The sequence below is a fragment of the Carya illinoinensis genome, chromosome 9 (genome assembly GCF_018687715.1).
Source record: "Carya illinoinensis cultivar Pawnee chromosome 9, C.illinoinensisPawnee_v1, whole genome shotgun sequence".
Taxonomy (NCBI): Eukaryota; Viridiplantae; Streptophyta; class Magnoliopsida; order Fagales; family Juglandaceae; genus Carya; species Carya illinoinensis.
The window spans coordinates 15,884,607-15,899,498 of record NC_056760.1 but is presented as its reverse complement, the minus strand read 5'-3'; the positions used below and the strand labels follow the sequence as shown (position 1 = coordinate 15,899,498).

Here is a 14,892-nt window from a genome sequence, read left to right as displayed (position 1 = left end):
ATTATAAATTAAAATATTATTATAATATAATGTTTTTTTTTTAATTTGAAAATATTTCATTTTTTTAATTTATAAAAATTATATAATGATTAAATAAAAAAATCGAAAATTTTAAAATTAAAAATATTTATTTTTTTAATAATATTTAAAAATAAAATTATAAACACTTTTGAGATTAGACTACCCTTAGTCAACGGACGAAAAGGCTCGAGCTGTCAAGTTGGAGCAGCCTGGCCTCCATCTGGAGCTTATTTTTCTAAATTGGCCTTATGCAAAAGGACAAATATTTACTGTTTCTTTTCCAACTTTTATTTTTTGGATTCTTTCTCTTGATTGGAGAATCCCTTGGCATCGTGAGTGAGAGTTCATCACTAGTGCCTACAGCGTGTGAAATTGACCATAATCTAACCGAAATGGTGGGGGTGTCTGTGTATGACGACTTTTGGTAAACCAGTAACGATGATGTTCATGTGACGTTGAAAGTGTGAATCAACCAAATGCCAAGCCTTGCTGCGACGTTACGGCTTTCGGTCCACAGAAAGTCATGAGACCACGCTCGCCGGATTATTTAAATGTAAAATAATTATTATACCTTTTAATTATTAAAACATCAAATACGTTCACATTAAATTAGAAAAACACTCGCTACAGTAGTTTTAGCTATAGTAAATCTAAAACTAAAATTAAAATTAATAGTTACTATACATATATTAAATATTTATTTTATTATTTTTTATAACACACTCTCTCTTGTCTCTATTTATATTCATAAACTTCCATCATTTTTTTTAAATTAAATAATAAAATATGATAAAATGAAATAAATTAATAATTAAAAAATAAATATTTTTTAAATTATTAATTACTCATTACTACATAATAAATAAATAGATAATCCAATATAGAAATTTGATATGAATAGTCAAAATTAAATTTATTTTATATTATTTTATTAGTATATAATATAAAAAAAATAACTATTCTAACGTAGAGATTTATATAAATAAAATAATTAAAATTTAAATTCATCTTATATTCATCAAAATTATTCTTTATATATGTATAATCCATTAACAATGATACGAATTATGGCAACAAAGATGCTTCCACACTTCAGCAAGTCTTAACCGTACCAATAATGAAGTTGCAAGAAATCTGAAACCAATGTCGGGTGAACCCTTCTCTGTCCCCCATCAAACGGAAAACACCGCCGTCTTCCTACACCTAACACCAGTGGTGGAACAACATGCTTCTAAGGGAGAGGCCATCGCCCCAAGATTTTTTGAAAAATCAAAATATACCTTAGTTTTTAATCATAATTTTATAAAGATAGAAAATGGCCCTTCCAAAAAAAATTATAATCTCTATATACTCTATAAAATTTTAATATACTTAGAAATATCTTTTCAATTTTTTTCCTAGTCTCAAAATTTTGTATGATTCTTATATATTATTTATTTTTAAGAGTGTGATCTCATCAAAATTAAATCAAAATTAAGTTTAGGAGAAATAATAAACTTGTTAATATGGATCCCAAAGTTTTTTATTTTTTATACAATATTAGAATTCTTAATTTGGAATCAAAAATAAAAATACAAGAAAAATCATTTAAAATTAGTAATTTATATGAAAAATAGTTGAGGTTTTATCATCTAGACTTCATTAAGCACGAAAAATCTTCTCTAAGGTCTCTATTATAGTATCATATGCTTAATGCGACATGAAAATATGTAGATTTTATATGAAATTTAATAAACTAGCTTACATATATATTAAAATGAAAAATGACATTCTAAAAAATCAATTGATAGTTATACGAAATAAATAAATTTTAAATATTTTATTATAAAAATAATAATATATGAATATTATTTTATAAAACATTATCATCAAAAATTTGAAACATATATTAAGATGTTTTATTTTTAGAATTTTATTTCTGCGTATGTATTGTAAATTATTGAAATCTAATTTTATATATATTTATATTTTATGATTTTTAAATTTCAATGTGTCGAAAATTCACCCCCACCCTGGTGCAGAAAACTTCCTAGCTCCGTCACTGCCTAACACCTCCAAACCCCATCCTTCTCCACCGGGCGCCCTGGTATCCCCTCCCAAGTCCCAGCCAAAAACTCTCCAAACCATGTCAAGCTCAGCACCACTAAATCCTACCTCTCAAACCCTTCGACACAACAAAATCCAAGCTCCATACTATACGCACGTGTATAACCTATGCCTACACCTTTGACGCCATGAGCCAGACCTTCAGAACCAAGGGAATCCTTGGCTTCTAGAACGGCATATTTGGCGGGATCTTCAGCTTCATTACTTCTTCTATTGCAACACCAGTCCGCTGGGGACGTCGATCTTGTCCAAATTTGACTGATACCAGTCTTAGGGAGCGTCATTTTATCGACAAATACGGTGCCAAAGGAGTTGATAATGCAACAAGCATGGACCGGAACTAAAAGGTCATGAGAGGAGGTTGGTGTGAGGAGCTGGAAGATTGGGCACAAGGCATTTGAAAGAGAAAAAAACAAATCCGCTTCTATTATTCCTTTCTATTTTTCTATATCATCCATTTCTGCGATAAAGAATAATAAAGAAGGCAATGCATTAAACATACGAAACAATGCTTCCTCTATCTGACAATTGCACAATATCTGATGAAGCGGTCAATTTGGAATGGATGGTAACATAAGAGCATTCACATCTTATTCCCTATAAAATTTCCTATAATTTAACTAAAAAGTACATTTCCTAAAATTTTTCCTTAAATTTTACTCATCTTTCAAAAACCTCCTATATCTCATTCCCTATATTTTCTCTATTTTATTAAAATAACATTTCTTTATTATTTCTTTATTACATTTTTCTCTCACCTCCTTTTATAAACTTAACTACAAATAATTTTATCAATATAAAAATGGTTTGGAGACAAATAGTAGATCCTCATATTTAGGGACTTACTGTAGCAACCACATCCCTAAATCCCAAAATGGGGAATGGGATGGAGGGTGGTTTGGGATAAAATTTCTAAATATTTTTTCAAATTATAGGGAATTCGGTGTTTGGGACACCGGATGGGGATGCTCGAGGTGTTAAAAACAAAATTGAGAACTGAGAATGCGTTACTCAAATCCAGCGGGTATGAACAATGTTCCAAGAATATTAAAAACAAAAAAAAAAAAATCTCAGAATTAAGATTTCCAATTGAAAATTCAAATATGCTCCAATCATGTAACACAACATTGACAATCAAAGTTACATTAGCAATGAATCTCGAATTTCTTTGATGCCAGACAAGTGATATATGTCACAGGATCCTATATTTTCTTTAATGATTGAACACCAAGAAGAAAGAATTTATATGCACCATTCAGCAGTATTACAAAAAGGGAAGAAGAAACAAAAAGATCTTTCCTGTCATTTCCTGCCCTCTGCCACATGAGAAATGTATATCAGACTTCTAATTTCAGCCCTGATGCAGCAGTGAGGGCAAGTCTCTCCAGCCCATTGGAAATTTTGCTTTTAAAGCTAGATTTGCAACCAACATCTTCCAAAGTCCCCTTATTTAACTCCCGCCACGATACTTTTTGTACATCCGACAGGAAACATCTATGTAATTCTGTCCTAAGTCTTAATTTGTCAGGCCTGTAAGAGGAATTTCAGTTACTAGTCAACATATGCAGTAAGAACATCTAGTTGAGCTCAGAGATCGTTTAAATACTGTGTATGTATATATTATATACCAGAATCTCTGACCCACAATTATGACAAAGCCCTTCGCAAATTCAAAATATGAAAACTCTCCCTAATAAACAATTAAGTGCCATTATGTAGCAAAAAGAAAATTTCAAGTGCCATAAATGGAATTACCGGTGAATGAGGGATCTGAAGAAGAACGAGTGATAAGAAATACAAACACAGGGAAATGGCAGACCCAGCAAGAAAATTATTCAGCAGCCGCCGGTTGTCTTTTGTGGGTATAAAAACTGTCTTCAGCGTATTGGTTAATTCAAAAATCCGAAGAGATACCTGCATAAGCAAGTTCAGAGTGCAGCAAAAAATGCATAAAAAATGGGACATGAATAGTACTGGCGGCCTTCATAAATTAAGGGTCAAGAAGAAATAAGCTTACAATGACATAAATAGCAGTAGTGAGCATGAAGTTAAGCATGGGATATTCTGGTACAAAAGAAAGAAGCAACTTGGGCTGTCCATTAGGCACGCTTGATCTGCAGATAGATAGAGGGAAGTTAGAAACACATTTGAGTTGAATCAGTATGGTCTGTTTTCAGATTTCTTTTAATATTCTCTCATTTTATCTCTTATCTCTACCAAATTATTTTCTCTGTACATTTGCAATTTGGTACTGTTTCATAATTCATTAGTAATTTTTCTTGGAATTGTTAGAGGAAGAGAAAGTGACTACCTTTACCATAATATCAATTTAGACAATAAAAAAAATATCCAAATATCACATGGAAATCTTAACAAGAAAGCTTAAATATCTCATCCACCAAGTGTAAATAAGGAAAAGCTTTCGAAACCATAGCATTAATTCACTCCCGAGAAGGGTCACATGAGGTTAAGCAATTATATAAGACAACATCAAAGAGAATTAAAAATGATACCATGCTAGGATGTTCTTAAAATATAAATTTCATACTTATAAAAAATAAAATAAAAAAAATAAAAAAAAAGGATGTTCTTAAAATATATAAATTAATAAATACAGATTTGTTATATAGGTCTCCAAACCAGTGAAAGATAAATGATTTTACACACCTCAACCAGATGTGGAACTGTGAAATATAGGTCTCCAAAGTTATCTTTCCAAGCCACCTAATAATGCCAAGTAGAACATTAAAGAACCTTCAAAATATGGTAGCGGAATTCATTTGAATTTATTAAAAAACGAAGAATAAAGCCATTCAATCACTGAAAAGGGGGTGTCTCAAAAATGGAATGGTTTCATTATAAAGACAAGAAAACATACGCAAAAAGAGTCAATGAGAAACTCCGAAACTGCTGAGTGAAGTTCCGCAAGCAAATATACACACTGCAATAACAAAGGTCACGTAAGATGCTGGAAATGAACAAAAAAGGGTAATTGATTGAACGTCGATGTGAAACTTTACAAGATTCCACATACACACTCCCAAAAGTAAAGATAAAATAGGACAAATATAGCAACTAGTCAGTACGCACGTTATTGGAATCCATGATGTGTAAGGATGAAGTTTGTTGTATGTAACCTTGTCCAGCTTGTAAACATATTCGTACCACATGTAACCAACCTAGAAAAGATATTAAAATGAAGTAAAGATGATAAGTGAGAAAATCCAAAATAGATCGTTAATAATCTATAAGCAAAAAATGCATATGATGTGGTCACAAGATCATGCAACTCACAAATGAAGCGACTGCAACAATGCTTGCTTTGATTGAGATTCTCCTCTTAGTTTCAGACTCCTCCAATTTTTCCATCCATTTCTCAACCTAACAAGTTCAATTTTTTGAAAATTTAGTAGTTGGCAAACCAAAGAAAGCAAGACTTAACAGATGATCGAACATTCAAGAGATTACATTGGGGTGGTAATATGCATATATCATTCCAATGATCCATATATACCGATCAAGTCCAGATCTGAAATGCCATTCATGCAGACGAGGGAGATCTGGTTTTGCAGGATCAGTATACCCTGTCATCAGAAGCAACTGTTAAGTACACGCAAAAGACGCTAGGAATTGAGAAGGATAGAAAGGAAAAGAGAGAAAAGTAGGGGAAGAAGCAAATAACTTTTTTTTTATATAATTGAAAAGAAATTTTATTATCAAGAATAGGCACAGCCAAGTACACAGGAAGTATACAAGGAAATACCTACTACAATCTAGAAAGCAGGCAAACCCTTTTTTTTTTTTTTTTTTATAAGTTAGAAAGTAAAAAACTAAAACAGATTCAGTCATCATTCCTTACAAAGATCTTACCCCACAAACACAATAAGAAGAAAATCAGAGGAAGAATAATAAGAAAACCAGGAGGAGAGCTTGAGTTAATAATCATGATCAAATAGAGTCTGATGAGAACAAAAATAGTTTAAGGACAGAAGTTTACAATAAATAAAATTCCCATTAAAAGGGGAAGGTGGTGAAAAATCAAAGTTCAAGGGAGATAAAAGTAAAACATAAAAGTATACATATAATTGCGGTCAAGAGATAACATCATCAACAACAACAACAAAAACACAATGACAAAAGATGAGACCTAACCAAAACACTTCCAAATATAAATGCCAAAAAACTAAAGCTTTAGATTTCAAGTCCAAGTTGTGTGCCCAAAAATTTTGGCAAAGATCACTTGAAGGCTAAAATCAAGCAAGCTGACAAGCAGAGCTATGAAATGACTCAGTAACTTTCATATTAATAATTAATTTAGCACCAAATTAAAGTTAAAACATTAAAAAGGTAACACAGGTAGGTTACTAACCTAAAAGGAATGCTAGTGGACGCCAGAATATGTAGAAAACTCCAGGAATTTCCCAAATCAAGATAACCACGAGAAAGCATGCAAGAATCTTCACAGCCATCACTGAGCGTATCTCATTGTACTTGTTAAAAATCCCAAGGGCTCCATACACCATTAAAGTGAAAAGCGTGTGCATTGGACAAATATAGTACAGCATGTAGTCATTATTAAGAACAATGCAGCAAAACGCCACAAAGAAATTTAACCGCCACATCATCTGCATTGTATAATAGAGATTTAGAAGATTTTGATTATCACTATATATGGAATTATCACTATATATGGAAAGAAGATTTAAAGAAAAACAGTTAATTGAGTCTTTGAATGAAATGGTTGTACAGTCTATTACCTGGGTAAAGCGTGCAAGGCTAAAATCCTTTCGAATGTAATAATAGGAGAAGTTTCCAAAACCAGTCATCCAAACATATGCAGCGATAAAGACACGTATTGCATTGTATATCTCCGTCGCAGCAAAGTAATGGTACATTAGAAATAGGACCTGCCAAAACATAAACAGAATTGTAGATGCCATCTCAGATATTAAACTGATACCTAGGATTAGGCATATCCCCAAAGGTTGTTGCATTCCTCAATCTTTAACATTCCAACATATGAAAACCAAATAAAATAGTTTCATAATTTCTTAGTAGCATTTATTATCCAAATCATAATGTATTGCTGGAATGAAATAAAAGTGCGAACATGTGAGGCAAATTTAGAAAGAAATGTAAACTAAGTTTGTATAAATGCCAGCAGCTCCAAAGCAAAAATATCCAAAAACAAAGAAATCATTAAAAGAAAGGGCGGGCCTAAGTACCCACCCGTGGGTAGGCCCAAGTGGTAAGGGTGAACTTGTGTGCATGCGCCCCATGTCACAGGTTTGATTCCCCCTGGGATCAAACTGCAATTTAAGTGGGAGGCCATGGTGGTGGGCTGCTGTGCTAGTCTCCCCGGGGGTTTAGGTTCCATGAGTGAGTCCTAAGGACTCTGCTGTGGGGTGGTTCCCCCGTCAAAAAAATAAAAAAAAGGTAGGCCTAAGCATGAGAAAAGAGAAAATGCAACCATAGTTGCTGATCACAAGTTGTGAGCTTTGAAAAGTGTACTTGCCTGCATCCATCCTTTCCACTCTTCAGTTTGATGTCGATTAAGATAAAGTAAGGATTTTCCAGAGAATGCTGACACATCACTGTGCTTTTTCAAAGAAGTCATTGCTGAAACTATGATAAGGAGAATGTAGAGAAAGAGGAAAAGATCACGATTGTAATTCTGCCCAAGGAAACCATCACCAAAAATTTATAAAAATTGTCAGTAATGAATTCCAACCAATTGTGCTTATAAAAAAAAATCCAACCAATTGTGTGTAACAACATAGTAGTTTAAAGCATGACTCTGACACCTACATCCAAGATGTCAAAATATAATGTTCTTTTACGAAAAAAGAAAGTAATAAACAATCCATAACATACAGTGGCATGGTTGTTATTTTATTCTCTTGTATCAATAGCATTGGTACGTTTTGAATATAAATTAAGTGCTGCATTGAAGGTAATTTTTTGTAGGTGCATTAATGATAATGAATCTAGACAGCTGAAAAAAAATTGAAAATTTCTATCTCCAAACTAAAGTAAGTACCTAAATTATGAGGAATATTTGGTCAACCACCCCTAGACCCTGTGCTTTGGTTAAGTTGAGATTCGCTACCTATATTTTTTTTCTTTTTAGAAATAACCTCTCACGATATCTCTGATATTCGATGAAGTCAGAAAAATCTCATCCACCCTTACTATCTTAAAACATGTTGAAGTTAGTAAGACTGCAACGTGAAAATTAATTTTACTCAAAAATAAAATTAAAATTAAAAAAAAAATAAAAAGTAACCTTTTACATTGTAAATATTTTATAAAAAAGAAAGTAAAAGGGTGGTCTTACTATTTTTTTAAAAAAAATTTCTGAGATTATTTTTTTAGTTATACTTTTTAAAATTAATTCATATTTTTAAATATTCCAAGTTTTTCACACGACAGTCTTGCTGATTGCCATATATTTTCTGAATATGTAACAGATGAATTGTATCTCAATTTAGGTAAAACATAGGAGGCGTTTGACCGAAAAATCTTACTATAGTCTTTCAGATAGTTAAAAACTCTTAAGTAGGGTGGTCTTACTACTTATCGGAAAAAAAAAAAAAGATACTATCTAAATCTTGCCATCAACAATCATATTTGGAAAAAGTAAGCAAGCATGGCAGACAGGAAAGAATTGTTTTTCACATACACCAAACAAAAAAATTTTAAAAAATGTAATATTTTACAATTATGGCATGTTACAACAAATGAAAATTCATGTCATCCAAATGTAAATTATGTATGACATGAAGATGGACAGGTATGAAGCAGCACTATAATCAGTGACAAAAAGAACTATTGTCCAGAATTATGTAGAAAATAGTGCCGCGTAGAGATCAGTAAGCATCATAATATCTTGGAGTAGCATCCAAGTATAAAGCTATGCCAAATAGGATCATGCGTGTGATTAACAGACATAATCAAGAAGCACGACAAAAGCACCTTAGTAGATTCTCCCAAAATATTCGTGCGATCACATGTGTAGAAATACAGCAGAATTGCCCCAAACTCAGACCTGCAAGAGTGTAATAAGATATAAAGCAGAAAGCCTAAAAGTTATGTATTTCAATAAAGAGATTTTTAAAAAATAGCGACTTACATTGCTCTCAAAGTGGCTCTATTTTCGAGCAAGAAAGAGTCATCCATGGTCAAGAACCTATAAACATGATGAGCAGAGGGTAAGAACACTTAAAAGACACATAAAAAATGGAAGTCCATTTTTCCGTTAGTTAAAAAAAAAAAAAAAAAAGAACTACAAAGGATTAGTCATAGCAAGTGACCTAATTAGATTCAATTTCATGGACGAACTATGCAACTTTGCAGATGCTGATCTTGTGAGGCCTCCTTCCAGCAAAACAGCCCGATCATCTTCTTTGATTGTCTCCTTTCCCAATTCAACCAGATTAATGTCCGAGTGACTGCAACCCAGAAAAATTATTCAGAGAATACTAGCATCAAAAGTCACATTCTTTCTTCCTGTCGTCTCAAAAATAATAACCTTCTCAATTTTGAAAATACATCAAATAGAAGATCGGAGACTAGGGGAGGTTTGGACAGTGAACTGAGATGAGATGAGTTGAGATAAAAGTTGAAAGTTGAATAAAATATTTTTACTATTATTTTTTTAATATTATTATTGTTTTGGAATTTGAAAATGTTGAATTGTTTATTATATTTTGTGTGGAAATTTGGAAAAGTTGTAATGATTAGATGAGATAAGATGAAATGCTTTTTGTATCCAAACCTAGCCGCATGTGACCAAAGGAAAAAGGGAGACACATTTAATTTATGATTTTTATTTTTTTTTATAAGTAGAAATGCTTTTTAAGAAACCAAGTAATTAGGCATAGCCAAGATTTATGAGTAAATTACATCTTAGGAAACTAAATTTCAATCAAATTCAACAAATTGCAGCATCAAATGGAGATCAAATGTTCTATTACTGGCCAAAAAGTAATAACAGCGGTAGTAAATGACCCTACCCTTTTTATATTCATCATGTTATCTTGGACTAACACTCTTCCTGTCAATTTGATGCAACATACTCTTAAGGGTTTCATCAAGTGTTGCCTCAGTCACCATTGATCCATCATTAGTCTTTGATATCATTTCTCGACCATGTCTTTTTCTGGATTAAATATGACCTAATCCACCCAGCCCAATCCCAATATCTTTTTTAAAAAGTTAATTCATTTCATTAAAAAATGCAGAGAGGCGCAACCCTAGTACACAAATGCATACAAGAGATTAGCCCTTCAATGGACAAAAGAATATAAATCCATAAATTCAGAAATATTAGTGTAAAGAGAAATACTATGCGCCCAGGTCCATTTATAGAGATTGGAGCAGCATATTCTTGAGTTCTTCCACCGACATCTCACAATCTTCAAAGCATCTGACATTCTACTCTCTCCATAAGCTCCACAATAAACATGAAGGTGTCATCCTCCAAATGGCTAAAATGAAGTGATCCCCCAGTTGACCTCTCCAACAATCATCACTTGTCTAAGCACAATCCATCAACTTCGGAAAGGCTAAAAATCACAATCCATATTGCTTGTGCCACTTTGCAATGGAGAAGAAGGTGATATATGGATTCCTCACTCCTTTTGCACATGCAAAATCAATCCATCACTATCACATCTCTGTTCAACAGGTTGTCTAAACTCAAAATCTTCCCAAGAGCCACCATCCACACAAAGAAACTTACTCTCAAAAGTACACTGACTTGCCATATGCTCTTCCACGCAAAATAGGAGTCCTCCTAGATAGATAATGCTTGGTGGTACAAATTAACTTCAAACTACCTCCTCTATGTAAGGGATCCATCAAATACTATAATCATCCCTTGCCTCAGTCTCCTTTATATATATATATATATAGGTAAATCAAACAAAATATAAAACCCAAAATAAAAAAGACAACATCACCAACTCCACCTCCCAATCCTGAAAAGATATAATAAAAGATAAATTCAAATGAAGAATACCATTTGAATACTCCCTGTTATTTGCTGCCCAAGCCTCCTTATTACAAGCAACACTAGAAGACTCCAGAAAACCCCAAAGGGCTGGCCCAAGTGGTGAAAACCTTGGTCTTGGGGTATCACTCATTTCAAGGTCCAAGGTTTAACGCCTCATGGGTGCAAACAATCCTTTGGGGCCACACCCCTTGGTGAAAAGCCAGCGATTTAAACAGTTCCGTGAAGGGAAACTTCCAAGGGTATGGTGCAAAGGACTGGGATTTACTCTGCAAGGATGGGTCCGACGAGCGCATGCCTTGGAGAGGTTCCCTGACATCAAAAAAAAAATCCAGAAAATGCCTTTGGTGATCAATTCCCACACCAAGATTTTTTTTTTTTTGATGAATAATTCGCACACCAAGATCATGCTGACAGTTTCTCAGTACCCTCCCTTACCTATCAAAAAAAAAAGTTTCTCAGTACCCTCCCCAACTCGTATCTAAAAAAGTAAACCCCCACCCAGCCCCCTCATGTGTTTCCAAACACAAACTACATAAGCACCCACTACCTCCTAAGGGCATGATCCTCCATTCATAATATCCTACTTCATTTCAACTACACGTCTCCATAAAGAATCCCTCTCTACAGTGTAATGCCGAAACCACTTCCCTAACAATGCTTTATTAAACCTTGTGCTCAACAGATCAAGAAACCTAGAAGAACTATATTAAATCTCTCCCTTATCCAAGGCACACTCACTAGTTGCTTGACTCCTTCAAACACTGTAAAAGAGCAGAGGGTTTGGCATGGCCACTAACCATGTATCATAATTAATTTATCCAGTAAAATATGGGCAGGGCTATCAAGCGGGTTTGGCATAGACACCAACTAGAGATCATAATTCATTTGTGCAGTCGAATTGACTCTAAAAGAGGCACAAGTTGAAAAAATACAATCAAAAGAAAGAAAAAAAATCTAGCTAACACTTCTGTCTTAAAACTAATTCATATATCATTTTACCCTTTGAAAGGCAAAGGCTTACTACTAATAACCAAGCTCTATATCCATGGTTTCTTATGTGAGTACTTTAAAAAGAATAAGCTAAGCATACATTTATGGTAAGTAAAATAAAGGAAGTAGATTGCAATTGGTTAAAACATATAACATGTAAACAAGTGAACGTCAATCAAGACCACCAAACATGCGAATAATCCCAACCCATAAAATCTGTAGGTCTCCATGTTGACATAAGAAACTTACACTTTAGAAGGATGTGAAGATTTCTTGTATTCAAGGAACTCTGAATAAATCCATGCAACAAAAATTGGTATTACTCCAAGCAAAAAAGACACCTGAAAGTATTAAGGGAAGCTCCATTAAACAAGAGGGAAGCAAAAAGAACAGATATGTATTAAACAGATCTTGATAAGATGAGCAGTAACAAGATGTGCAGCATGGCATCAATAGGCAAAACCCAAGTACACAAGATAGTATACAAGAGGTTATATTGCAAAGTTTTATGGTAATCATGTACCAAAGATTTATTAAATTCTACTTATTAAAAAAACAGTTATTAAATTCTATTATTTTGCGGTACTAAATCACGGTATCGATGTCATCCACCCTATATTAGATACAAGTAGACAGTGTGTTATGCATTTAGATCAGTCAAATGTGTCCAGGTAGGAAGAGAATTGTGTACAGCATGGAGTCAAGTAGAAACATTCCTCTTTTAGGAATAGTTATGCTACTGAGTCCTCAAAACCATAACAAAAATGAAATGCTTCGTCCACTTTAAGTGTAAAATTAAAGCAAAAGAAAGCCACCACAAATCCTTTAAAATTTTCTTCAAAACATACAATAAATCCAAGGAGTTTAGAAAATTTGGAGTTTGCAATGAATGCGTTGAAAGAAACAATTTGATAAAGTGAACCAAGAGCATGACTTTAGGACAAGCAGACACATGATCCGCACAAAGTTTTGGAATGGACCAATAAACACAGACACAGTAATACTAATGATGAGCTAACAAAGTATGTATGTAGCCATTCCATAAGCCAATAAGACATCACGGAATGAAATAGAATTCTCTGCAGATCAAGTGGCCACTCTCAAATTGGCAAACAATTTTCACTTAAGAATAATGATTACGTGTTCAACAAAAATTCACAAGCTAGAACACAGACATCACCCTGACCCACGTTATTATCCAATTAACACAACCACAAATTCAACATTCAATTTTTTTATAAGTCCAAATAACCTATTCAATTCAACCGATTATGTCCGACGTTCTCAGCATTCCGTCAAAAAAAAAGCAGAAAAATGAGAGTATGACACAAAAGCATGCATAAAACCGTACCTGCCCCGGCGTAAGTGGCGCCGAAACCACCATTTTCGGCCCCTCAAATCGGTAGGGAACTGCGAAATCCCGAGAAAATTTAATCACATCAATGACAGACAAATGCGATATTGTAATCATATCACAAACAACACCAAAGAAACAACAGAATTGTAAAATTTGAGTAGCAGATGGAACAGAGAAGTACCTTTGAAGCTTAGGATTGCAAAACAGATCGATTGGATCTCTAGGACATCGGAATCATATATATGAGAAATGAGAGAAAAAGAAAGAAGAAAAACAACCCTAGCTAGAGATCGAACACACACAGAGAGAGATCTAAATACAAGAAAGAGACGGAGACGAAGAAGAAAGCCTTCGCGTAAAGAATAGAGAAAATGTCGGAGGGGACGTCCCTCTCAATATCTCTCTCTCTCTCTCTCTCTCTCTCTGCTCAGCGGTTCAAAGCTGTTGGGGGTGGGTTGTAGTTGTGCTTTTGTTTTCTCGCTAACTGAGTTCAACAAAACATCGTTTGTTAAAATTTTCTTCATTTCATCAGAATTTGTGTTGTGTCGGTGTAGATAAAATAAGTTTTTCCATTTCTTTGTTTTTTTGTTTTGTGATGTAATTTCTTTTCAAGTTTTACTAATTACAGTTATTTTTTTATATTCTTTATAAAAATAGTTATTTATTTTTAAAAAAATGACGCAACACATTCTATTAGTAAAGTGTGTAAACAATACGCAAAACAACATATTCCATTCATAAAGTGTGCAAATAATATGCAAAAGGAGTATATATAAAAATTTTATTCTTTTGCTGCATAGTTGTCAATACAAGAAAGCAAAACTACTCTTATAGCATGCAAACTCATGTATTTAAAGTGAATAAATTTGAAATTAATATGAAAATTTTATTTTTTAAAAAGCGATTTTATTTTTTAAATAATATACGAGATTTACACATATTAAAATTATATATAACATTAATTTTTTAAAATAATTACATAAAACTTACACAATTTTAAAAATTTAATCGCTTTGGTGACCTTTTCAATTTTTAGTGCACTTATAATGAATGAAAACAAGCCTATGATTTTGGTATTCAAGATCTGAGGTTAGGTGGTCAAGCATATAGAATTTGAGTTGATTTGGCGACTTTAAGATTAGTCATCCTTATTCACTAGTCTTCGTTTAGCTTCTAACCTAAGAAAAGAAAAGAACAATCGGAAAAAGGAACGGTAATAAATGATATTTATAATTATAAAGTATTTAATTATTGCATAATTTTTTTTGAAAAAATAAGTAAATATAAAATTTATATAAAAAAATTAATTAATCTTTTAATAATAAACTTTACTCTTTTTTAAAATAACTATATAGTATTTATGCACTCTACGATTATATTTAACATTATTTTAAATAAATGA

At 32.9% G+C, this 14,892-nt stretch overlaps 1 protein-coding gene across 4 annotated transcripts; it reads right to left on the bottom strand.

Moving 5' to 3' along the window:
• Positions 1–3,195: 3,195 nt before the first annotated feature.
• Positions 3,196–13,989, bottom strand: LOC122275998 (protein REDUCED WALL ACETYLATION 4). Of its 4 annotated transcripts, XM_043085402.1 has the most exons (17): positions 13,672–13,986; positions 13,485–13,543; positions 12,383–12,474; positions 9,441–9,578; positions 9,260–9,316; positions 9,103–9,175; positions 7,643–7,801; positions 6,885–7,034; positions 6,497–6,752; positions 5,596–5,711; positions 5,422–5,508; positions 5,218–5,306; positions 5,006–5,068; positions 4,795–4,851; positions 4,145–4,241; positions 3,883–4,041; positions 3,196–3,657 (listed from the first exon to the last, which is right to left on the bottom strand). In XM_043085402.1, exons 2-17 carry the CDS (start codon positions 13,515–13,517, stop codon positions 3,652–3,654), a joined length of 1,632 nt encoding a protein of 543 aa, XP_042941336.1. In that variant the 5' UTR covers positions 13,518–13,543; positions 13,672–13,986; the 3' UTR covers positions 3,196–3,651. The 4 variants fall into 4 exon arrangements, with proteins under 4 accessions (XP_042941336.1, XP_042941335.1, XP_042941338.1 ...); XM_043085401.1 differs by having other exon boundaries at positions 6,497–7,034; positions 13,672–13,989; XM_043085404.1 differs by lacking the exons at positions 13,485–13,543; positions 13,672–13,986 and adding an exon at positions 11,150–11,452.
• Positions 13,990–14,892: the final 903 nt, after the last annotated feature.